At 44.3% G+C, this 25,458-nt stretch overlaps 2 protein-coding genes and 1 pseudogene across 5 annotated transcripts in view; all 3 read right to left on the reverse strand.

The window, feature by feature from the left end:
* Positions 1-25,458, reverse strand: part of LOC129632424 (NACHT, LRR and PYD domains-containing protein 2-like) — a 241,784-nt gene that overhangs the window by 22,434 nt on the left and 193,892 nt on the right. For all 4 annotated transcript variants that reach the window (XM_055554051.1, XM_055554049.1, XM_055554048.1 and 1 more), the window contains exons 2-3: positions 7,519-7,568; positions 3,922-3,979 (exon numbers count right to left, since the gene is read on the reverse strand). In XM_055554051.1, the coding sequence (XP_055410026.1) occupies positions 3,922-3,979; positions 7,519-7,545 (85 nt within the window). In that variant the 5' untranslated portion in view covers positions 7,546-7,568. The remainder of the gene's footprint in view (positions 1-3,921; positions 3,980-7,518; positions 7,569-25,458) is intronic.
* LOC129632077 (pyrin domain-containing protein 2-like) lies at positions 4,292-4,492 on the reverse strand (annotated as a pseudogene).
* On the reverse strand, positions 15,909-22,723 carry LOC129630749 (leukocyte immunoglobulin-like receptor subfamily A member 5). The gene is made up of 6 exons (XM_055551242.1): positions 22,690-22,723; positions 22,092-22,376; positions 21,539-21,838; positions 17,800-17,955; positions 16,430-16,482; positions 15,909-16,350 (listed from the first exon to the last, which is right to left on the reverse strand). The coding sequence occupies exons 1-6, from the start codon at positions 22,721-22,723 to the stop codon at positions 16,210-16,212; spliced, it is 969 nt and encodes a 322-aa protein (XP_055407217.1). The 3' UTR covers positions 15,909-16,209.

Consider the following 25,458-nt stretch of genomic DNA (forward strand, 5'->3'; position numbering starts at 1 on the left):
TACTATCAGCAACCATATGACAATAAAATGGACAACTTGGAAGAAATGGACTAATTCTTAGAAAAGTATAACCTTCCAAAACTGAACCAGGAAGAAATAGAAAATCTTAACAGACCCATCACAGGCACAGAAATTGAAACTGTAATAAAAAATCTTCCAACAAGCAAAAGCCCAGGACCAGATGGCTTCACAGCTTAATTCTACCAAAAATTAGGGAAGAGCTAACACCTTTCCTACTCAAACTCTTCCAGAAAATTGCAGAGGTAGGTAAACTGCCAAACTCATTCTATGAGGCCACCATCACCCTAATACCAAAACCAGACAAAAATGCCACCAAAAAAGAAAACTACAGGCCATTATTACTGATGAACGTAAATGCAAAAATCCTCAACAAAATCCTAGCAAACAGAATCCAAGAAGATATTAAAAAGATCATACATCATGACCAAGTGGGCTTTATCCCAGGAATGCAAGGATTCTTCAATATTTGCAAATCAATCAATTGGCTATGCCACATTAACAAATTGAAAGATAAAAATGTATGACTCTGTCAATAGCTGCAGAGAAAGCCTTTGACAAAATTCAACATCCATTTATGACAAAAATCCTCCAGAAAGAAGGCACAGAAGGAACATACCTCAACATAATAAAAGCCATATATGATAAACCCACAGCAAACATTATCCTCAATGGTGAAAATTGAAAGCATTTTCCTTAAAGTCAGGAACAAGACAAGGGTGCCCACTCTCACCATCTCTATTCAACATAGTTTTGGAAATTTTAGCCACAGCAATCAGAGAAGAAAAAGAAATAAAAGGAATCCAGATTGGAAAAGAAGAAGTAAAACTCTCACTGTTTGCAGACATGATCCTCTACACAGAAAATCCTAAAGACACCAGCAGAAAATTAATAGAGGTAATCAATAAATATAGTAAAGTTGCAGGATATAAAATTAACACACATAAATCCCTTGCATTCCTATACACTAACAATGAGAAAACAGAAGAAAAATTAAGGAAACAATTCCATTCACCTTTGAGATGAAAAGAATAACATACTTAGGAAAAAATCTACCTAAAAAATTAAAGACCTATATATATAAAAGTATAAAACATCGATGAAAGAAATCAATGACACAAATAGATGGGGAAATATACTATGTTCATGGATTGGAAGAATCAATATAGTGAAAATACCCAAAGCAATCTATAGGTTCAAGGCAATCCCTATCAAGCTACCAATGATATTTTTCAGAGAACTAGAACAAATATTTTCACAATTTGTATGGAAATACAAAAACCCTCAAATAGCCAAAGCAATCTTGAGAAAGAAGAATGGAACTGAAGGAATCAACCTGCCTGACTTCAGACTATACTACAAAGCTACAGTCATCAAGACAGTATGGTCCTGGCACAAAGACAGAAATATAGAGCAATGGAACAAAATTGAAAGCCCAGAGATAAATCCACACACCTATGGACACCTTATCTTTGACAAAGGAGGCAAGAATATACAATGGAGAAAAGACAATCTCTTTAACAAGTGGTGCTGGGAAAACTGGCCAACCGCCTGTAAAAGAATGAAACTAGAACACTTTCTAACACCATACACAAAAATAAACTCAAAATGGATTAAAGATCTAAATGTAAGACAAGAAACTATAAAGCTCCTAGAGGAAAACATAGGCAAAACACTCTCTGACATAAATCACAGCAGGATCCTCTATGACCCACCTCCCAGAGTAATGGAAATAAAAGCAAAGATAAACAAATGGGACCTAATTAAACCTAAAAGCTTTTGCACAACGAAGGAAACCATAAGCAAGGTGAAAAGACAGCATTCAGAATGGGAGAAAAGAATAGCAAACAAAGCAACTGACAAAGAATTAATCTCAAAAATATACAAGCAGCTTCTGCAGCTCAATTCCAGAAAAATAATGACCCAATCAAAAAATGGGCCAAAGATGTAAACAGACATTTCTCCAAAGAAGACATATAGATGGCTAACAAATGCATGAAAAGATGCTCAACGTTACTCATTATCAGAGAATTGCAAGTCAAAACCACAATGAGGTGCCATCTCATGCCAGTCAGAAAGGCTGCTATCAAAAGTCTACAAACAATAAATGCTGGAGAGGGTGCGGACAAAGGGAACCAACCCTCTTACATTGTTGGTGGGAATGCAAACTAGTTCAGCAACTATGGAGAACAGTGTGGAGATTCCTTAAAAAACTTCAACTAGAACTGCCATACGACCCAGCAATCCCACTGCTGGGCATACACACCAAGGAAACCAGAATTGAAAGAGACAAGTGTACCCCAATGTTCATCGCAGAACTGTTTACAATAGCCAGGACATGGAAGCAACCTGAATGTCCATCGACAGATGAATGGATAAGAAAGCTGTGGTACACATACACAATGGAATATTACTCAACTATTAAAAAGAACACCTGTGAATCAATTCTAATGAGGTGGATGAAACTGGAGCCTATTATACAGAGTGAAGTAAGTCAGAAAGTAAAGCACCAATACAGTATATTAACACATATATATGGGGTTTAGAAAGATAGTAATGATGACCCTACATGAGAGACAGCAAAAGAGACACAGATATAAAGAACAGACTTTTGGATTCTGTGGGAGAAGGCCAGGGTGGGATAATTAGAGAGAATAGCATTTAAACATATATATTACCATGTGTGAAATAGATCACCAGTCCAAGTTCGATGCATGAAGCAGAGCACTCAAAGCTGGTACACTGTGACAGGCCTGAGGGGAGGGGGCTTCAGGATGGGGAACACATGTACACCCGTGGCTGATTCATGTCAATGTATGACAAAAACCACCACAATATTGTAAAGTAATTAGCTTCCAATTAAAATAAATTAATTAATTTTAAAAATGATAGGATAAGAAGAAGAGATATGTTAAATGCTCTTGCTGAGGGTGGGGAGAGAGAGAGAATGTTTATAGTCATATTATATGGGGGAGGGAAACATAGTGGGAATTGAAGACAAAATAGAGGGTTTATAACCCTAATCTTCACATTTTTCTCCTATATTTTTTACACAGAGGCAATTGTTTTATGAGTAATTGGAGTAGGAAATGGCAACCCAGTCCATGGAAAATCCCATGGACAGAGGAGCCTGGTAGTCCATAGGGTCACAAAGAGTTGGACACAACTGAGAGACTGAGCCTGCATTCACATAGCATTTTTACTTTTTTCTTTGAATTCTTTGAATTTCACTTCTCTTCATGTTTTTATTTTATTTTACTTTTTAATATACATAAAACTGCATGCATTTTTAAATATACATAATATTATGAATGTTTTATGGAAAGGGAAATGGCAACCCACTCCAGTATTCTTGCCTGGAGAATCCTGTGGACAGAGGAACCTGGTGGGCTGCTGTCTGTGGGGTTGCACAGAGTTGGACACGACTGAAGTGACTTAGCATGCATGCATGCATTGGAGAAGGAAATGGCAACCCACTCCAGTATTCTTTCCTGGAGAATCCCAGGGACAGAGGAGCCTGGTGGGCTGCCATCTATGGGGTTGCACAGAGTCAGACATGACTGAAGCGACTTAGCAGCAGCAGCAGCATGAGCATTTTAAACAGAGGGTTGATAAGATCTTGGAGGACATATGAAAGAGTGAAAAAAGGAATCTACTCCAGAAACAGTCTTGAACAGGAGAAGAGTTGTTTAGTGAAGTGGCCAGGGTAGGTATACAATACTTGGAACAAAAATAGCTAGAATACAAGAACCTTGGAAGACACCAGCAGACTTGACCAAGGTCTAACACTTGTGTTCAGGTCAGCTAGCCTCTCCATGGAGCAATATCATTTCTGTGTTTCTAAAACCACAGAGACTATTACTCCTCCCTCCCAGGATGCAGTGTGGGCTTGTTTCTGCTTACCCCGGAGTTCATCCTTGGCTCTCTCAGACAGATCCATTCGGTTCATCTCATCAGAGACCTGGATGCATAATGGAGGAAGGAGAGGGTGGGACGAATTGAGACAGTAGCATGGAAATATATACACTACTACATATGTAAAGTGGATAGCCAGTGGGAATTTGCTATGTGATGCAGGCAGCTCAACGTGGTGCTCTGTGCTGACCTAGAGGGGTGTGATGGAGTGGGAGGTGGGAGGGAGGTTCAAGAGGAAGGGGACATATGTATACCTATGGCTTATTTATGTTGATGTATGGCAGAAACCATCACAGTAGGTCAAGTAATTATCCTCTAATTAAAAAAAAAAAAAGACCTGGATGGTCACCATCTCTACCTAGTAGCTGGGGCAGCGGGCAGTGAGGAGGTCGGCCAGCTGCTTCCTGCTGGCCTCCTCCACCTCCGTCTGCAGGAGGTGCTATAACTCCTCTTTCAGGGAATGGTCCCTCAGAAGAGATTTGAATTTGCTCAGCTCATCCTGGCCGAGCTCCTCTAGTAGAGGCTGCAGATGGAAACCCAGCTCGGCAGAAGGCGCCATCTTGACCAACAAACGAGAGCTCAACTTTTGGCATCAACCACGTTTTAAGGGGAGGAAGGGAAAGCCACAGGGGATTGGTACTCCCCTCTCAAATGCTGGTTGCTTCTGTGTCAGGAAATAGGCTGTTTATTCTCCCTGCCTGACCTGCTGCGTTAAGAACAAACTCCCTAGTAGAGGTAAAACCCACAAAGAACTCTTTCTTGGCTTTAGAGCTTAGGACCCCTCTGAGAACAGGTGGTAGCTGAGGTAGGAAGGAAGTCCACACTGCTGGATCTCCTGTATGCAGCGGCTCATCTGGTATTTTTCAGTAAATTGATGTACAAATAAATTAATGAGAATTATTAACTTTAGCCCTTAGTAGCAACTTGATGTGTAGTTATCTTAGGATGTTTATAGAGCTTGACTACTAAATGAGGATCTTGAGTTGAGACTATTTTGACAGATATTCACTCTGCAGTTGAGTGGAATGCCTTTTCAACTTACTGTTCTTAAAGAGTCACTTCCTGAACTCAACAGACCTGGATTTGAAACCCTTTTAACAGTTGAGGGTTTGAGCTGAGGGTTCTGAGCTCGAATTTCTAATTGCTAATCAACTACACCATCACCCACCTTATTATATGGCTAGGGGCATTCATCTATGCCAATAAAAGGCTCCTTTGGATGTCAAGAATTATTTTATTTTAAATAAAAAATTTTATTGAGGTATAGTTGATTTATGTTGTATTAATTTCTGCTGTACAGCAAAGTGATTCAGTTATACATATATACATTTTTATATTCATTTCCATTATATTTGCCATAGAATATTGAATATAGTTCTCTGTGCTATGCAGTAGGACCCTGTTGTTTATCCATCCTGTATATAATAGCTTACGTCTGCTAATCCCAAATTCCCAATACATCTATCCCCAGACCTCTCCCCCCAGGAACAATTTTAGAACCTAAGTGACAGCTATAAAGATGGGTAAGAACTCTGCCTACTTGGGATTTATACTCAATCTGAGTACACACATGGAGTGTAGGGGGGAGAAGTAGACATTTCAAAAATGAATTCAAACAGAAGCAATGACAAAGCTTGAAGACAAGATGACACAGAGAAATAGAATAAGGGTCATGTAACCATGGAATTTTCTCAGAGGAAATATTTCAATTGAGGACCTGATGAGTAGGAGCTGCCGGTTAGGGAAACTGGTGCTTAGAAATTCTAAGCAGTGTCAACTAGTATCATTTCAGGGCTGAAATGAATATGGCAGGTTTGAGGGAAAGAATTTAGGTGTGTATTGGCTGGAGCAGACAAATGCCGTGACTCCTACTCTAGGATCAGACATCCTGTCATGAAGGGGTTCCAGGTTAATGAGGATTTACAATTTGATTCCAAGTGCAGTAGCAAGCTGCTCCAAAATTTCCAGTGGGGAGACCTCACAGACTGCTGTGTTTTCAGGAGCACTTTCTCTTACTTCTTGGGGAGAGAGGGGAGTCACACCAAGGAGCTGGTTAAAATTTTTTGTGATGCTTGAAGCTGGTAAGGAAGACTTTGAGAGAGGTTACTGAATCGGGGGTTTTGAAGTAGGGGAGAGAAATAGAACTTAACTCCAACTACAATAAAGACAAGTGGGAATTGAGAGCCAAGGAACAGGATTTACAGGGTGGGGAGGGGTTCTGTGGGAACCCAATTACTAAGAGGAAATGTCAAGGCTAGGAGTATTCTTGTCAGATCGACTCAAGAGTATTCTTGCTGAGGGCAGGTCAGGATGATTAGACATCACTCTGAAGGGTGATGAATTTGATCAGATATTGAAGGTGGGGATTTTTGCTCAACTGACTGAGCAGTGCTGTACTGTGCTTAGTTTCTCAGTCATGTATGACCCTTTGCTACCCAGTGGTCTGTAGCCTGCCAGGCTCTCTTGCTCAAACTAGACTGAAACGGGCCAGGGAGAGAGCCCAAGGATGAAGTCTAGTGAAAACAAGGAGAGTCTTTGTTGCTGCCTGCTGAGAATTCTGAACTCATCCAGGTGAGGGTGGGGTCAGGGAACACCTGGATAGTACCAGGCACTGCAATCAACCCTGTAGACTTGGCTCATTAATCCTATGATATTCCCAAGTACTATATCCTCCCTATTCCAGATATTGATACTGGGTTAGCAGAAATGTTAGATAGAACATCCACGTTTACATGGTCATAAAGTGTCAGAACTGGGCTCTGAACCAGGTATAACAAATATCTCTAGGGTCCATGTTTTAGTTAATTACTCTGCCATGATGGTTCTTTGTTCTTAGATGTAGTTGTAGAGGGGCTTCCCAGGTGGCACTAGTGGTAAAGAACCCACCTGCCAATGCAGGGGACATGGGTTCCATCCTTGGGTTGGGAAGATCCCCTGGAGGAGGGCATGGCAACCCACTCTAGTATTCTTGCCTGGAGAACCCATGGACAGAGGAGCCTGGCTACAGTCCATTGGGTCGCAAAGAGTCAGACATGACTGAGTCGACTTAGCACTCACACCTAGTTGTAGAGAACTAATTGAATTCAGGTTATATCTTTTGAGAGAAATCAATAGTTTTTGACTGGATATGGAAGGAGGGAAGAATTTGTAAGAACATAAACACCTGGGTTACAGGCCCTCATTTGAGCTGGGCTTCTTCCACCTCCAACTGCTTGAGATTCCCATACAGCCTTCCCACTAAGGAAAGGGTTAGGTTTAAGGTTTGGGCCAAGAACAGGCACCTCTGCTGTGCTCCTGAGGTGCATTGAAAGTTAATCCAATTTACATGTTCCTGTGACTTGAGGAGGCTGAACTTCAGCAAGAGAAAAGAACCTGTTTAAAGTTATGGAAGGAGCCCTGGGAAGGGGCTTCCCTCCAGGAGTCCTCCATCTTTGCAAAAGCAGGAGTTTGACTTGAAACTTCAAGTCCTTCAACAGTTTGACATCCAAATATTCAAAGAAAAGGAGGAGGAATTTTTACTTTAGAGACTTAGCAGTTGAATGAAGATAGAGAGGCACGAAGTCAAGAAGCAGGATTGTTACTCACCTCTCCTATGCCTAACCCCTGCTCCATGACCTATTCCCTGCCTCTGAGTGCTGAAGCCACAGGAAACCTCCTATAAAACACTTCCTCTTTCTGCCCAAGCTCTGTGATTGGCCACTGGGAGCCAATCCCATTGCCAGGAGCTTCCTTCAGCCACACAATGACTAACAGGTGGAGACCATTTCCTCAGTTTGAGCATCAAGTTCTCCCAGACCAGCGGTTCCCAACATTGACTGCCTTAAAACTCACTTCCCTGGGGTATCATTTCAAAGTATTAATGCCCAGAGATTCTGATTTCTAGGTTAGATCAGAGATGCCCAGACACCGAGGTTCTTTAAAGGCACCCTGTTGTTGCTGAGTCATTCAGTTGTGTCCGACTCTTTGTGACCCCATGGACTGCAGCATGCCAAGCCTCCCTGTCCCTTACCATCTTCCAGAGCTTGCTCAAACTCATGTCTATTGAATCGGTAATGCCATCCAACCATCTCATCCTCTGATGCTTTCTTCTCCTTCTGCTCTCAATCTTTCCCAGCATCAGGGACTTTTCCAAAGAGTCATCTATTCGCATCAGATGACCAAAATACTGTAGCTTCAGCTTCAGCATCAATCCTTACAGTGAATGTTCAGGACCAATCTCCCTTAAGATCGACTGCTTTGATCTCCTTGCTGTCCAAGGGACTTTCAGGAGTCTTCTCCAGCACCACAGTTTGAAGTCATCAATTCTTTGGCGTTCTGTCTTCTTTATGGTCCAGCTTTCACAACTGTACATGACTACTGGGAATATCATAGCCTTTACTATGTGGACCTTTGTCGGCAAGGTCTCTGCTTTTCAACAACTGCCTAGGTTTGTCATCACTTTCCTGCCAAGAAGCAATTGTTTTCTGATTTCATGGGTGCAGTCACTGTCCACAGTGATTTTGGAGCCCAAGAAGAGGAAATCTGTCACTGCTCCCACCTTTTCCCCTTCTATTTGCCATGCAGTAACAGGGTCGGATGCCATGATTCTAGTTTTTTTAATATTTAGTCTTAAGCCAGAGCTTTCATTCTCCTCCTTCGCCCTTATCAAGAGGCTCTTTAGTTCCTCTTTGCTTTCTGCCATTAGAGTGGTATCATCCGCATATCTGAGGTTGTTGATGTTTCTCCGGCCCATCTTGATTCCAGCTTGTAACTCATCCAGCCCGGCACTTCTCATGATGTGCTCAGTGCACAGGTTAAACCACAGGGTGACACAGACAGCCCTGTCGTACTTCCTTCCCGGTCTTGAACAGCCGGTTGTTTCATACAGCGTTCTGACTGTTGCTTCTTGACCTGCATGCAGGTTTCTCAGGAGACAAGGCCCCCTAGAGGACTGTGATTGCAGTCAAGCTTGAGAACCACTGCTTAGAACCTTCAGCTGCTGATCAGCTGCCTCCTCCCATCTAACCAGATACATTAAAACCCACATTTCATGTTCAATGTAAATAACACAAGAAGTGCATCAAGAAACAGGTTCATCAGTTTTACACTATTTCATAAAACATTAATATTTACAATATTAATTTATGTAGATTTATATTAAGACTTCAAAATGTTGGGTTTTGAAGTCTTCATCTTTTAGAACCAATATATCTATATCTCCATCTCTCTCTCCCCACCTCCACCTATCTGCTCAAAATTGAAGTCTTATGGTGAAAACAATACACTATACAATAAATTGAATACAATAAAATAGCTTAACATACTAACGTAATATATTAAACATGTAATATTGACCATGCTTGTAATTTAAAATTTTCTACTTTATGATATTGTATTTAATAATAAATAAATGATAAATGGTTAAAAAAATAAAAACAAAAAAATTTTCTAATAGCCATGACAAACAAGTAGAAAGAACTAAATAAAATTGATTTTTATAATATATTGACTCCAATATATCCAAAGTATTATTCCAACTTGTAGTCAATATAAAAACAACGGAGATATTTTCCCTTCAACATTTTGTACTGAGGCTTCAAAATCCAGTATTTCACACTGGGAGGACATTTAAGCCTACATTAGCCACAGTCCTTGCTTTCAATAGCCACATGTGTCTACTGGCCACCGTATGGGTTAGGTCTGGACTAGAGGACAGGAAAGGGACCTCTGGCTTTAAACGTCTCTTTATTATTATTTTTGGATGTGCTGGATCTTCACTGCTCTACTGGGCTTTCACCTAGTAGTCCCTGGGTGAGCAGGGACTACTCTTTGTTGCAGTGTGTGGGCTTTTCCTTGCAATGGCTTCTCTTGTTGCAGCTCATGGGCTCTAGAATGTGGGCTCAGTAGTTGTGGCACACGGGCTTAGTCACTCTGTAGCATGTGGGATCTTCCCTGACCAGGGATTGAACCCATGTCCCCTGCATTGGCAGGTGGATTCCTAACCACTGGGTCAACAGGGAAGTCTGGGACCTCTGGCTTTAATAGAAAGGAGGGTCAAGGGATTCAAAGGTTTGGATATCCTCTGTTTGAGCCTCAGCTTTGTGAAGTGGGCTTTCCCTTTACCTTAAATCCAGAAAAGGAGAAATTGTACTTTATGCAGACCCTGAAACACTGTAGTCAGAGGCCCTTCCACACAGGCCAGGTAAGCCATATTAGTTAATAATGTGATACATAATAAACCTTTTAATGGCTAAATATTTTAGCTCTTTTAGATACTGTGAACTAGCCATCTTGCAAAAATATATTTTTTATGTAAGATTTTATAGACATGGAAAAATGAGGGAATGAATACTTTAAAGCAGATTTATTTTTATAGAAAAGTTACATCCTCCTGATTCTGTATCCTGCTGTTTCTCCTTAAAACTATATCCCTAACATTTCCACCTCTGTCTCTATTCATATCTGTATCCATAGATGTGTGCGCTCAGCAGCTTCAGTCGTGTCCGACTCTTTGAGACCCATGACTGTAGCCCACCAGGCTCTTCTGTCCATGGAATACTCCAGGAAAGTATACTGGAGTGGGTTGCCATTTCCTTTTCCAGGGGATCTTCCAGACCCAGGGATCGAACTTGTGTCTTTTGTGTCTCCTGAGTTGACAGGAGGATTCTTTTAACACTAGCACCACCTGGGAATGCCCTCAGACATCTACAGATATCTAAATAAAATGTATGAACATGAGTTATATGTAGAATCATGTGAATGACAAATGGAAAACTACTCAATCATTTAAATTATGCACATGCACATATAAAAATACATTCTAAACAACAGATTATCATAAATGTTACATGTATAATATACTATACACAATATAAATATATAAACATGCATATTCAAATATATGCATATATAATTCTTTCTATGTTAGTGTATATAATGTGTATAACATATTATATAAATACATAAATCTATGCATGACTTAAGTAACTGAAGAGTTTTCCATTTGGTCATGTACATAATTATCTTTATTATTCCCAAGACCTACCTTTATGTAATTTTTGTGTTTGGGTACATGTTCGTGTGCGCATACATATGCTTCTAACTGTGTTTGTGAGTGCGTGTAAAAAACTGATAAACAGAAACCTCAATTAACTGGAGTTGGGAGAGACCAGAAGGGGGCGCTCCCACACCCTGAGCTGATAGCTCAGCATGATAGGAAGAAGGAAGATCCCTCTTCTCCGTAGCAACTCAACCAATGAAAAGCCACGGACTGTTGACTACAGACCTCCAGCTTCCTGCTGCTGCTGCCAAGTCGCTTCAGTTGTGTCCGACTCTGTGCGACCCCATAGACGGCAGCCCACCAGGCTTCCCTGTCCCTGGGATTCTCCAGGCCAGAACACTGGAGTGGGTTTCAGCTTCCTCAGTTCAGTTCAGTCGCTCAGTCGTGTCCGACTCTTTGCGACCCCATGAATCGCAGCATGCCAGGCCTCCCTGTCCATCACCAACTCCCGGAGTTCACCCAGACTCACGTCCATCGAGTCAGTGATGCCATCCAGCCATCTCATCCTCTGTCGTCCCCTTCTCCTCCTGCCCCCAATCCCTCCAAGCATCAGAGTCTTTTCCAATGAGTCAGCTCTTCGCATGAGGTGGCCAAAGTACTGGAGCTTCAGCCTCAGCATCATTCCCTCCAAAGAAATCCCAGGGCTGATCTCCTCCAGGTTCCTAGTCCCCTCTATAAAAGTGGTCTTTTCCTGCCCTTTGGGAACATGGGTCCCCGTGGTCATAGACCCTAAACTGTAATTCTCTAATTCTGAATAAACACATTTTTACCATTGAAATAACTGGCAGTCTGTTTGTTCAGGTTAACATGTACGGTTTTCCTTTTCCCCGCCCCTGTTTTTTTTTTTTTTTTAATTTATTTTTAATTGGAGGGTAATTGCTTATTTAAAGGACACTGAACTGAGAATTTCCTGGGAAAACAGTTCCATGTGGTGTAATGACCTCTTGAAGTCAAGTTTCTAAAATGGATTTGTGAGTCAAAAGTGAGCCACATCTTCAGTTCTGAGACGCATTGCAAACTGCTCTCCAGAAATTCTGCATCCGTTGATGCTTCCCCCAACTTCTTCCTCTGACTCAACCACAGGAACCAGTCAGGTGGTGCAGCTTCTGTTTGCTACCTTCTGGGAAGCTCTGAAATCTACTTCTTCCTTTCTCTGTGGGCTAAGATCTCACCTCTGACATGGATTCCCTCCATTTTTAAAGAGCTTCGCTTCTTTCAGTTCCTCCCCTCCTGTCCAGTCTCCATGGTGACCTTCAGGGATTCCCAATCCCCCTTTCTGTAAAATCCAGACTGAATATAATTTTCAAGATTTGTTTGAATCTGGTTTCAGCTAATTCTTTTCTCTTTTCACATTTCTATCCACTTGGTGCTCAACCCAAGCAAAGTTTTGTGGTTCCTAACATGTGGGACAATGTTGCAATAACTTTTTATCAAAAGTTACAATAACTTTTATCAAAGGGATGGTGGGTTTTTAAATTTTCATTTTAAAAATAGAAGTTGTATATATAATATATAAGGTATACATAATGATGGGGTTCCTTTGGCGGCTCAGTGGTAAAGAATCCGCCTGCCAATGCAGGTGACTCAGGTTCCATCCTTTTATGTAATTTTTGTGTTTGTGTACATGTTCATGTGTGCATACATATGCTTCTAATTGTGGGTCGGGAAGATTCTCTGGAGAAGGAAATGGCAACCCACTCCAGTATTGCCTGGGAAATCCCATGGACAGAGGAGCCAGGTAGGCTACAGTCCATGGGGTCACAAAAGAGTTGAACATGACTTAGTGACTAAACAAGAACAACAACCACCACGTGATGATGACTGAATACTGGGATTATATCTTCTCTCTGCATTTTATGCCCACAGGTCCTCTGTTATGGTCCCTGTGACTGATTTCTGTTCATCCTAATTCCCATGACCCCAGTTTTAAAAATCACTTCCAGATAACCTGACTCAATGCACGTGTCATTCTCCTGTTTCTGTAAATAAAGATTTACTGGAACACAGTCATGCCATTCCTTTACATATCAACAGTCTGCTAACTGCTGCATTACATCACAGGTTTGGAGCCTTGGCTGCTTATGGGAATAACCTGGGAGACTTAAGGAATTTTACTGCTGGGGTCCCATTCCAAGAGATTTTTCCAGGGGGTGGGAGAGTGGGGAATCTGGTTCCCAGGATTTAAAATAATTCTTTAATTGATTTGAATATGTAACCAAATTTGAAAATCACAGTACCAGAGTCACATCTCTTTAAGTGGGTACGTCTTAATTGTCTGTATTAGAAATAAGTGGGAATTTTTATAAATGATAACCATTTTCTGAGTACTGTCCTTGGTTGGCTGAAGAAGCCATAGAACCAACCTTTAATCCTCCTCCTCCATGCCCTCTTCCCATCCCAATAATTCTTATTGAAACTGAAGTTTTGGAACATTTGCAGTAAACCAGCAGCTGAAAGATGTTTTTGTCAAGAGCCAAAGAGTAAATATGTTAGGTTTTGAGAGCCATCTGGTCTCTGCTGCAATTCCTTGATGTTACAGGAATTACAGCGGGGGAATAGCCACAAGTAATAAGTAAATCAACGTGCCTGCCTGTGTTCCAATAAACCTTTATTTGTGGAGGTTGAAGTCTGAATTTCAAATAGTTTTTACATGTCATAAAATATTACTTTTTTCATCCTATTTGGGGTCCTTTGGGCTTCACGGATATGGTTATGGCTAGTTGGGCTTCCCCTGTGGCTCAGCTGGTAAAGAATTTGCCTGCAATGTGGGAGACCTGGGTTTGATCCCTGAGTTGGGAAGACCCCCTAGAGAAGGGAAAGGCTACCTGCCGGGGACCAGCCCCGGCTGAGCCAGGGTATTCGAAGGAGAGACGGCTAGGCGAGGGTCAGGGAATAACTGCTTAATTACACTTTAATTAAGGATACAAAGAGTAATAGAATAAGGATAGCTCAGTGAGGAAATTCAGTGGAGAAAAGCGGCTGAAATAAGGATAGCTCAGTAAGAAAATTCAGTGGAGAAAAGAAGCTGAGTGGCTTGGTTTACGCGGAAAATCAATATAACCCGTGACACCAGGTTAGCTCTGACCACGGAGGCCGCAGGCGCCCTCTCGAATAGCGGAAGGTGCCCCACCTTAGACACCTTCTCGAGTGGGTCTTAGAAGCCCAGGCAAATAAATGGTCGCAGAGGACATCCACGCTCCAGATGGACGCTCAGCCAGAAGTTAAAGGGAAGAATGACATGGGGAGACCAAGTTTCAGTGAACAAGGCCCGCACTTTATTTTCCAAAGTAGTTTTTATACCTTAAGTTATGCATAGAGGATAATGGGGGAAGGGGTAGAGTCATGCAGCAAGCCAGGCTTTTTTCCTGTAAACTTATCATATGCAAAAGTTCAGGTGATAGACATCATCTTCTGGCCCGGAGGCCTGTTAACATTTTAAGAAACTTATCTTTCTCTAAAGGTGATTATTCCAAAGTCAGGCGCCAGCCTTCCAAAAAGCATTGAACAAAGCTGCATTTTACATTTCTATACACCCATTATATCAATCAGTACACTGCCAAGGACACAGTAGGTAAGGAGTATGGAGACTTAGCAGCAAACATTGGCCCAACAAGTGAAAAACCCTTCACCAATACATTTTCTAATCAATCTTTTAACTACTCAAAGGAATCTGTGTTTAGGCAGTTTAGAACATCTCCTGCCTCTCACAGTTGGGAGGCTCTGAACAATCACATGTGGCCGGAAAAACCCATTCAGGCAGGCTAGAGGATTTCCAAAGGAGTTTGTAGGTTGAAACACTGTCACATCCAGGAATTATTAACTGGAGCTGTGAGCTAACTCTTTTTTCAGAGAGAGGTAGTGGGGGACAGCCCCCCGGAAAGTCAGAGGTGTAGGTGAAAGCACAAAGCAGAAAGTAGGCAGACTCTGGTTTTGGGGGTAGATGCTCGAGAATTTCCAGGGGGACTCCTGAGGCTCGATCCCGCCTTTGCGTATGCCGAGCCTCCTTCCTCATGACCTTTGTCATGGGTGGAGTGCCTCACGCTGGCTCCCGGAAGTGATAGAATTCCAGTTGAGCTATTACAGATCCTCACTCAATATGCAATATGCCGGCTCCCAGCAGCTACCCACTCCAGTATTCTGGCCTGGAGAATTCCATGGACTAGTCCATGGGGTCTCAAAGAATCGGACACAACTGAGCGACTTTAACTTCACTTCAGTGCCTTGATTGTGGTGATGATATCATGTCATTTGCATTTATCCAAACTCATCAAATAGTACCCACTAAATATGTGCAGTTCTTTCTAAATCAGTTATACCTCACCAAAGCAATTAAAGTACTCTTCTTTTGATTTTTTCAACCATCCAAAATGCAGTGGTGCTGACTGTTGTAAAACAACGTGAATATATTTAATGTCATTTAACTTTATACCTAAAACTCTTTTTCTTTTTTATTCCTTTCTCATTCCTTTATATAGATTCAAATTTTCATCTGGTATGTTTTTTTTTCACTTAAAGAACTTCCTTTAGTATTTCTTATAGTATGTTATGAACATTCTCAGCTTTTGTTTTCAGAAGGCTGTAACATAAAACCTGGTACCCAAGAGGATTTAAGTGCACTTACTTATTAATTGATCCCCTTCATGGATCACAGCCTTGTCACGGCAAAAGAAAATCAACCCTGAATATTCACTGGCAGGACTGATGTTCCAATACTTTGGCCACCTGATGGGAGGAGCTGACTCAGTGGAAAAGACTGTGATGCTGGGAACAACTGAGAGCAGGAGGAGAAGGGGACATTAGAGGATGAGATGGTTGGATGGCATCACAGACTCAATGGACATGAATCTGAGCAAACTCCAGGAGACAGTGAAGGACAGGGGAGTCTGGCGTGCTGCAGTCCATGGGGTTGCAAAGAGTCAGACATGACAGAGACTGAACAACAACATTTAATTAATGAATAATGAAAACTTACAAAACATTACCGTGTCACTCTTCTGGTGACTTCAGAGGGTCTCAGGAACTCCTGGGCAATTAGAGATTCTGGGACTGACTGGCTGATGTTGCTGAGGCCTCTAGATTTCTGGGTGTGTGTGTGTGTGGGGGGCAGTAGGACCTTCTGAAGAATGTGGGCTCCCTCAACCAAGCTGACTGTCAGGTTTGGAACCTCAGTTCTAGAGGAGGGAGCTACCAGAGGTAGCTGTGAGCTCTGCCGCCCAGATGAAGTGCTGGTGCCTGGCTTATCCGAAGGCCAGCGTCACATACTCGCTGCTCTGGGTCTGTCTGGGCACCCAGGAGGGGGTCCCAGCTGTCCCCTGGTGGGGGACATGGCAGGTCACCTGGGAATAGGTGACCTCCTGCGGGTCTGCAGCTTCAGAGGCCTGAGGAAGGAAGGGAGAATATGAGATGGGGGTGTGACACGGGGCATCCAAGGTACAATCTAGGGGAGGAAGCCCTCACCTGTCCGTTCACCCGGTCAGCTGCCTCTGGGTGTCTCTCTTTCCTCGCAGCATCTAGAGGGAAAGGGGAGGTTGTTATGGACTGTGTATGTGTGTCCCCACTCCCCCTCCCCCCAGATTCATCTGCTGCAGTGGGGATCTGCACGTGATGGTATTTGGAGATGGTGCCCCTGGGAGGAACTGAGGTTTTGATGGGGTCCTGAGGGTGGGATTCTCATGTTCAGCCAGAGCTCTAGCTCACTCTCTCTGCCAGGAGAGGTGACCATCTGCAAGAGAACCCTCACCAGGAACTGAATCCCAGCACCTACATCTCAGACCTCCCAGCCTCCAGAATTGTCAGAAATGAATGCTGGATGTTTGAAGCACCTGGTCTATGGTGTTCTGTTACGGCAGTTTGAACAGACAAAGAGAGGGTCATTTCTTAAAAAACTGAAGTACTGTTGAACATACAACATAAGTTACAGGTATACAGTATAATGATATACAGTTTTAAAAGGTTAAACTCCATTTATAGTTATTATAAAATATTGCTACATTCCCCATTTTGTTGTTGGGGCATTTGGGATCTTTTTTTTTCCCCCTAGTTGTGGCATGTGGGATCTAATTCCTTGACCAGGGATCAAACTTGTACCCCCTGCATTGGGAGTGTGGAGTCTCAGCCACTGGACCACCAGAGAAGTCCCATCCTTGTAGATTATTTTGTACCTACTAGTTTGTACCTCTTAATCTCCTACCCCTTAATTGCCCTTTCCCTCCCCATTAGTCACTGCTAGTTTGTTCTCTATATCTGTAATTTTAAACACACAACATTATAGCCTCAATATTTCTCTTTGTCACTAGAGGTGTTTCCTAAACAATATTTTAAATGGCTACGTTAGTTGTAGCATCGTATATGGTTTATATCCTCTGTTTTATGACACCATTTTGGTATATTTACGTTTTATATATTGTTTTATGACATTGTTTTGTAATGTAAATAATGCCATGGTGACTATGTTTGTGAATCCGTGTATACTTTCACCAGCAGCTTAAAAGAGTGTTTACATCTCATCTTCCCCGATTGAATTTTCTCATTTTTTCATCTTTGATAATGAAAAGTGACACAGCAAAAACAACAACAACAATCTCGTGAACATAACAAAGAGAAGGTCATGTTTTCGGGAGGGTGGCTGTAGACTCCCCCCAGCCCTGTCTTCTAGAAGGCAGTTACCACAATCACAGCTTGAACCAGCAAAACAGCCCCCCCCTCACTGCTTCTGGACCCCTCAGCGCCTCCTCCTCCCCCAGCAAGTGCCCCGCGCCATTTCCCCAGTGGGATTTGCGTCCCAGGGATCTCTGCACAGGCTCCCCCTCCTGCTGTCAAGGACCTACTGTTTTTGGCTTTGCGCAGACAGTAGAGGATGAGGAAGACTAGGAGCAGGAGACCCGCGGCCACCGGGACACCGATCCAGATGCCTAGGCGTCTGTCTTGGGAGGCTAGGTTGCCAGACGGGGCTGCAAAGAGGACACAGTGCTGGAGCAGACACCCTGTGTAAAGAGCCTTCACACACAGCACGGTTTCTGAGTGTTTCCTCAGACCCCACCACAATCCCCAGGCTCAGAATTGCTGACCCCGTTTTTTAGAAAAGAGGAATGAGCTTTGACCACCTCGTTTGCTCGCTCCATGAAGTCATAGATAGCAGAGCACTTGGAGGGATGTCTTTGGAGGTCCGGTGGTGAAGACTTCGCCTTCCAATGCAGGGGGTGCTGGTCCCATCCCTGATCGAGGAGCTAGGATCCCACATGCCTCATGGCCAACCCCACCCCCCCAAAAAAAACATAAAACAGAAACAACATTGTAACAAATCCAATAAAGATTTAAAAGAGAAGCCACTCAGAAATGGAAATTTGTATCCTTATAGAGACCAGCACATGATGACATGCGGATCAACCCCCCGCCCACCTGTGTTTACCTGCGGCCCTTGAGCTCAGAATAGACTTACATTTTTAAACTGTAATCCAAAAGTAATAATAATAATAATAATAAAGAAAGAAAGAATAAAATTTGCAATAAGTGCAAATGAACTGAGATTCAAGCTTCAGTGCCTGATCTATCGTTTCATCAGAGCTCGACCTAGCCTCATTTGCTTCTGCATCTCGTCTGGGGCTGCTTTTGTGCACAGGGTCAGAGTTGAGCAGTTGAGAAAGAGACCAGCTATCCACCCACTGAGTAACTGGCCTATTACAGGAAATATTTACTGACCGCTGGCGCAGAGGAAGCACAGCTCAGAAAAGAGCCAGCGGTGGTGAATCAAGAATATGCTGTTAGCCAGGCTCAGGGGAGGGCTCATTCCAAGAACTGACTTGAGCCGTAATATGGAAATGTGTAGGAAAAGTATGCATTTCACTACACAAAAGCAACCACGGACAACAAAAAGAATTCTTTCTGTGTTGGCTAGATTCCAATACAGAAAAAAAAAAAAATGTATGGTTTTAAAAAAAACAGTCTGTGAGGTGGATAGAGCACACGTTTCACACCCCCATCCCCCGTGCCCCGCCCCCAGTTTTCCAATCAAGGTTCCATCCTCATAGGTGATAGGGCTCAAATGGGGTCTCATTGATAAGGTAGCTGATTATGTCGACCTCGCAAACAAAGAATAAAGTTTCACAGCAATCTGTGAGACTGCCCAAATTGCCCATATGGCACCCTGTTATCTCACTGGCGCCCATCTTCTCAAAGCTGCGAGACCACCAGATTCCAGACCTCCAGCTACATGACCATCCCTTCAGAGAATTTTTCACTGGTGGGGTATAAGAAGGACTCCGTAAGAAAGGGAGGAGGCTGGTTCTCCTTAAGAGCAAGTCACCCCTCTTTTCCCTCTAATAAATTTCCTTTTCTTGCCTGACTGCCTGGTTCACTCTTTTTCTCTGCACTCACCTTAATTCTGGTGCTGAAACCTGGGAGATAAGATCCACCGCAGCTGGGTGGGCTCTTCTCCCAAGCCCACCTCTGGTGGTCCTCTCTTTTGCCAAGAAACTGAGATGAACTCCGGGATGGGACTCTCCACTTGCCTTGCTGGACTGACATCCACATACCGGCCCGCTTTTCATTCATCAGTTACAAGGGTGAGTGAAACCCCATTCCCTCGGATCCTCTCTCTCTCTCTCCCCACACGGCCCTTGGGCCCTCGGCCTTGTGCCCCGTCTGACTTTGAAATAGGGGATGCCCATTTCAAAGCAGTCTGTTATTACTCTCTGAGAAAGTCCTGAGAACGGGGGCACCTTTTCTCTTGGACCTTGCTTTCTCCTTACTTTCTCTTGCCCTTGTCTAACCTCTAGGAGGGCATGGTCAACTCAAGAGCAAGGAGTCCAAGAGCAAACCCTTCCTCTTAAGGACCCCTCCAGCTTTGGAAGCTCCTCGTAGGCATCTGTCTATGAATGGCCCCCCCAATACACACACGCTCATGCACGCACACACACACAGTACAGACTCTGAGACATGTCTTGGGACAGGAAGCAAGTTCATACTGCTGCTGCTGCTAAGTCGCTTCAGTCGTGTCTGACTCAGTGCGACCGCATAGACGGCAGCCCACCAGGCTCCCCCATCCCTGGGATTCTCCAGGCAAGAACACTGGAGTGGGTTGCCATTTCCTTCTCCAATGCATGAAAGTGAAAAGGGAAAGTGAAGTCGCTCAGTCGTGTCCGACTCTTCGCGACCCCATGGACTGCAGCCCACCAGGCTCCTCCATCCATGGGATTTTCCAGGCAAGAATACTGGAGTGGGGTGCCATTGCCTTCACCTAAGTTCATACTAAATTCTTCTCAAGACGTAAGAAAGAAGTGACAGTGGTCACAACCACTGCCTTAACCCAACAGTCCTTAATCCTGTACAGAGTTTGCGTCTACATCCCTGAAGGAAATGAGGCTCAGAAGAAGGGAAAGACATTGACAGGGAATTTGTTGTAGGAATAGCTCTCATAATCTGTGTGTACTCAGTGCAGTCTAGGGATGAAGTCACCAGAGAACAAGGTTATCTGATCATCTGGATTATTCTGAGCTGATATTGAGAGACTAACCCTTCTGGGAAAGAGCTCCGTGGAAAATGAAAGTGAAAGTGAAGTCATGTCCGACTCTTAGCGACCCCATGGACTGTAGCCTACCAGGCTTCTCCGTCCATGGGATTTTTGAGGCAAGAATACTGGAGTGGGTTGCTATTTCCTTCTCCAGGGGATCTTCTCCACCCAGGGAATGAAACCAGGTCTCCTGCACTGTAGGCAGACACTTTACTGTTTGCCACCAGGGAAGTCCAGAATATTGTCAATTATGGATCACTGATAAATGAATTTTAGAATATTGTCAATTATGGATCACTGATAAATGGTATCTAATAGGATCCACAGTGATCCTATTGGGCTTCCCTGGTGGCTCAGACGGTAAAGCGTCTGCCTGCAATGCGGGAGACCCAGGTTCGATTCCTGGGTCGGGAAGGTCCCCTGGAGAAGGAAATGGCAATCCACTCCAGCACTCTTGCCTGGAAAATCCCATGGATGGAGGAGCCTGATAGGCTACAGTCCATGGGGTCTCAAAGAGTCAGACACGACTGAGCGACTTAACTTCTTTCACTTTCTATGGATCCTATTGGCTTTATCTGCAATCTGTAGACTAATCTTATTTCCCTTAGGGAGAGCAGCCCTACCTGCTATATCTGTGTTCTCCATGCCCCAAGACATCAGAAACCTTCTTAAAAAGCTGGCCCTGTCTGTAGTAAGCCTCGTTCCACTCCAGGTCAGAGAGAAGGGAATATAGAATTTCTTTTCAGTTTTCCACCTAAACTCAGTCACTCACCAGTTGAACATCTGGGCTGTATTCTGCTGGGAGAGTCAGTAGTTCCTGAAAACAGAGATGAAGTGGGAGAGGTCTTCCTTATTTCCGCTCAGTCAGGGTCTCACCTCCCAGAGTCCCAGGGACCCACACGGCCCGTCCCTGGCCCGTCCCTCAGAGATGCGTGTCTAAGCTGATGGCGCTCACACCCCCCTCCCCCTTGCGGTCCTTTTCCCCAGCCAGTGCTTTAACCGCACAGGGTCAGCCCCCAGGGTGGGGAGCAGGTGGGTGGACTGGGCTTCTTCCTCACCTTCGACCTGAAGCTGCAGTGGGTCACTGGGCTGAGACCACACGTAGGGATATTCGCGGAAGGTACCGTAGCATCTGTAGGTCCCCGGCTGTGTGGAGGAGACTGGATTCAAGAGGAAGATGGTCTGGCGTCCTCTGTCCTGGGGGACGGAGCTTTGGTTCTGGGTGACATGATTTCCATCTTCTTTGGTGAGGATAAATACATCATGGTTGATATTGGAGAAACACTGCAACTTCACACTCTCCCCTGGAGCCACCACTGTGCCAGCCACGCTGGAGAGGGAGGGCTTGTCATAAGCTCCTGAGAAAGAAGGAAGTTCAGCGATGAAGGGAAGGGTCACGTCAGGCACTATCCCTTTTTGTCGCCTTGGAGCAGACGTGGCTCTGGTCTTTCTCCCGTCCTTGCCCCCCTCCCCCTTGAGGAAGTCTCTCAGCATCATCTGGGAGACCTCCCCAAGGACAGGGCTTGGTCGTCCTGCTTCCTGTCCCTGAAGCCTGGTCCCTCCCTCGGCAGAGGGGTCAGTCCCAGCTCTGCTGCCTCTGTACCCCCTCACCGGTCATCACCAGCTGCAGGGGGTCACTGAACTGGGACCAGTGGCCCCCTCTCTGATAGGAGCAGTGGTATAGCCCTGTCTTGTCAAATGTCATCTCTGCAATACTCAAAGTGTTGATCTTCCTGGGCGTGATCTGTTCCTCTTTGTCCATGGGCTCAGGACTTCCCACTCTTGATATCCTGTACCCCTCAGCTTGTTTAGGTCCTTGACACAGGATGGTCACAGGACTCTTAGCTGGAACTGTGGATCCAGGCAGAGCTGTGATACGAGGCGGGGGGAGATTTCCTAGAACACAGGGAACAGGTAATAGACACACAAGCGTTTCTCCCTCCACCCTTCTATTTCTCCCCCTCTTACAGCCCCTGTTCTGAAGTCTGAGTCCCCTCTTTCCAGCGGCCAAGAGAACTGATATCTGGCTTAAACCCTGCTGGGTCCTCAGGACTATCATACAGAACACTCACCCTTCTGTGCCCAAGTGCTCTGGCTCAGACACAACCCTAGAAAGAAACACCTGGTGAGAACAGCCCCTCCTTAAAGAACCACCAGCCCTGCCCTCCTTAGCCGTCTATTTGTACCTAACCCTCTCTCCCCGACTGACCAAGACAGAGCAGCGATGGAGGAACCACGGACATGATCCCGCATTCAGGCTGCCCACCGGCCTCAGCCCTGCTCCTCTGATGAAGGCCACACTGCTCTGTCGAGTGACCCACACTTACAGGAAGCTGTGCAGTTGCTTTCGGTTCTCAGCCCTGTAGTGAAGGCAGTTCACATCCTCTTCCTCCTGGGGTGGGAGTGGGGCATAGAGACGTAGCTGACACCATGAAGACGTTGATCTGAATTCTCCTCTGTGGGCTTACTGGGTCATGGCTGGGTGGAGAGAACCATGGTGTCGGGGTTGAAACTTCAGAGGCCTGTGGCTCAGGAGGGCTTCCCTCAGGACTGAGGAGACGACTGAAGGTTCCAACTCAGAGCAAGAGGTTGTTGTTGTTCACGCTCAGTCGTGTCTGACTCTTTGAGACCCTAGGGGCTGCAGCACGCCAGGCTTCCCTGTCCATCACTGTCTCCCAGAGTTTGCTCCCACTCATGTCCATTGCGGTTAGACAGGGCTTTCTTTCCTCTGACACTGTGGAAAACAGACATATCCATGTCTATCTATCATTATCTGTCATTTTATTGTCTACTTATTTATCATCTATCATCTATCAATCATGCATTTATTATGTATCCATCATTTACTATCATCTACCTAGCCACCATTTATTTATCTAATTCTACCATCTATCTATGGCCTTTCATGGTGGCTCGTGGTGAAGCATTGCCTGCAATGCAGAGGACGTGGGTTCCATCTGTGGGTCAGGAAGATCCCTTGGAGGAGGCAATAGCAACACTCTTCAATATCTTGCCTGGAGAATCCCATGGACAGAGGAGCCTGGTGGGCTATAGTCCGTGGACTCGAAAAGAGTCCGACACTACTTAGGGACTAAACAACAGCAACAATAATCACTTATCTATGTCTACATCTAGATGTCATTTATCTATTAGTAATCTGTTTGTATCTATCTACCATCTATTCATTCTCTACTGTCTATCAAGCAATCATCTATTATTTTATTTTAAATATCCAGTTATTTGTGTGTTTATCTTACCACGCCAGGTCTTAGCTGTGACCCACGGGATCTTCAGTTGCAGCAGGCAAACTCATAGCTGCCGCAGGTGGGATCTAGTTCCCTGACCAGAGACCAAGCCCAGGCCCCCTGAATTGGGAGCAAGGAGTCTCAGCTATTGGACCACAAAGGAATTCCCTATTTTTATTTTTTGAGACAGCCTGGAAATAGACTATTTTATTTATTTAATTTTGGCCACGCCCTGTGGATGTGGGATCTTAGTGCCCTGGCCAGGGATTGAACCCATGCCCTCTGCATTGGAAGCACGGAGTCTTAGCCACTCGACCACCAGGGAAGTCCCTATCCATTGTTTATATATATCATTTTTCACTTACTTATCTATGTATCTGTCAATGTCTAATGTCCTCTATCTTTGTATCATTTCTCTCCCTCCTCCCACCTCTTTCCCTCCATCCAGGGCATCGAAAGGGAATCCCGAGAACACCCCCATCACTGCTTTCTAGGAGAACCATCTCCAGATGCTTTGTTTAGCTTGTCTTTGCTCTCAAGTTACTTGGACTCAACGGTTTGGAGGAAAGATTGTAAGAGAGGATCACTGAGTTCTAAAACCCACTGTCTGTTTTTGCATGGCCTCAGGATTTTTAAATGACTGAAAAAAAAAACCCAAAGAAAATTAGCATTTTGTAACCCATGAAATGAGTTAAAATTCACACTTTTGCTTTTTCAGACTAAGTTTCATAGGATTATGGCCTTGCTCATAAGGTCATACATCACCGCTCCTGCTTTTGTGCTATATATGTGCTCAGTCAGGTCTGACCCCTTGTGTGACCCATGGACTGTAGCCCACCAGGCTCCTCTCTGTCCATGGGAATTCCCAGGCAAGAATACTGGAGTAGGTTGGCAGTTCTTTCTCTAGGGGATCTTCTTGACCTAGGGATTGAATCTGGGTCTTTTCCATCTCTGCATGGGCAGGTGGTTTCTTCAGCCCTAGTGCTTCCTGGGAAGCCCTATGAGAGCAGAACTGAGTGCCTGCAAAGAGAGCAAATGGCTCACCATATACTTACCGCTTTTCAGAACTCAGCTGTTATTTAGAACATGACAGGGACACCTAGCCGACTCTGAGAAGGCATTCAGAGAAAACACCCAAGGAAAGTTAGGTCTATGCTGACACAGAGAAAAAGTAAGGAACAGGCAGAAGGAGGGGACTTTGGTGAGGGAACAGCAGCCAATGGCAGAGAGCTCTGAGTCGAGTCTTGGGGCAGAGGTGAGACTGAAGAGCATGTGGTCAGTTAGTGTCTCTGTTTTTCTGTGCACTATCCATGGAGGTTTAAGTCCAAGGGTATTTATTATTTACTTAAACAGCTTGGAGCTAAGAAGTCCCCAAACTATTTCATCAGCTCAACTGTAACAGGGGGTGAGTTAGCCTTTCTGTGATTCTGTTGTTTTAGTCTCATGCTTTGAAAGATGTTTCTTCTCAGAAACAAAAAAAGCAAACCCCAAACGCAAAGAGGAAAAATTGCTAACATCACAACCATCTGTGTAACTTAAATCCCCAAACCAACAAACCAATATGAATGTTCATGCTTTTATCCTTGCTTCTGCTGCTGCTAAATGACTTCAGTCATCTCTGACCCTGTGAGACCCCATAGATGGCAGCCCACCAGGCTCTGCCATCCATGGGATTTTCCAGGCAAGAATACTGGAGAGGGGTGCCATCGCCTTCTCCACTTGCTTTCTAGAAT

The sequence above is a fragment of the Bubalus kerabau genome, chromosome 17 (genome assembly GCF_029407905.1).
Source record: "Bubalus kerabau isolate K-KA32 ecotype Philippines breed swamp buffalo chromosome 17, PCC_UOA_SB_1v2, whole genome shotgun sequence".
In the NCBI taxonomy this organism is placed as follows: Eukaryota; Metazoa; Chordata; class Mammalia; order Artiodactyla; family Bovidae; genus Bubalus; species Bubalus kerabau.

Coding starts and splice junctions, on each gene's coding strand:
- LOC129630749 (XM_055551242.1), bottom strand. CDS start 22,723: ATGTCCGTGGTTCCTCCATCGCTGCTCTGTCTTG. Junction 17,956..21,538: donor ACTGCAGCTTCAGGTCGAAG/GTGAGGAAGAAG, acceptor CTCTTTACACAG/GGTGTCTGCTCCAGCACTGT. Junction 16,483..17,799: donor TCTGCGCAAAGCCAAAAACA/GTAGGTCCTTGA, acceptor CTTTCCCTCTAG/ATGCTGCGAGGAAAGAGAGA.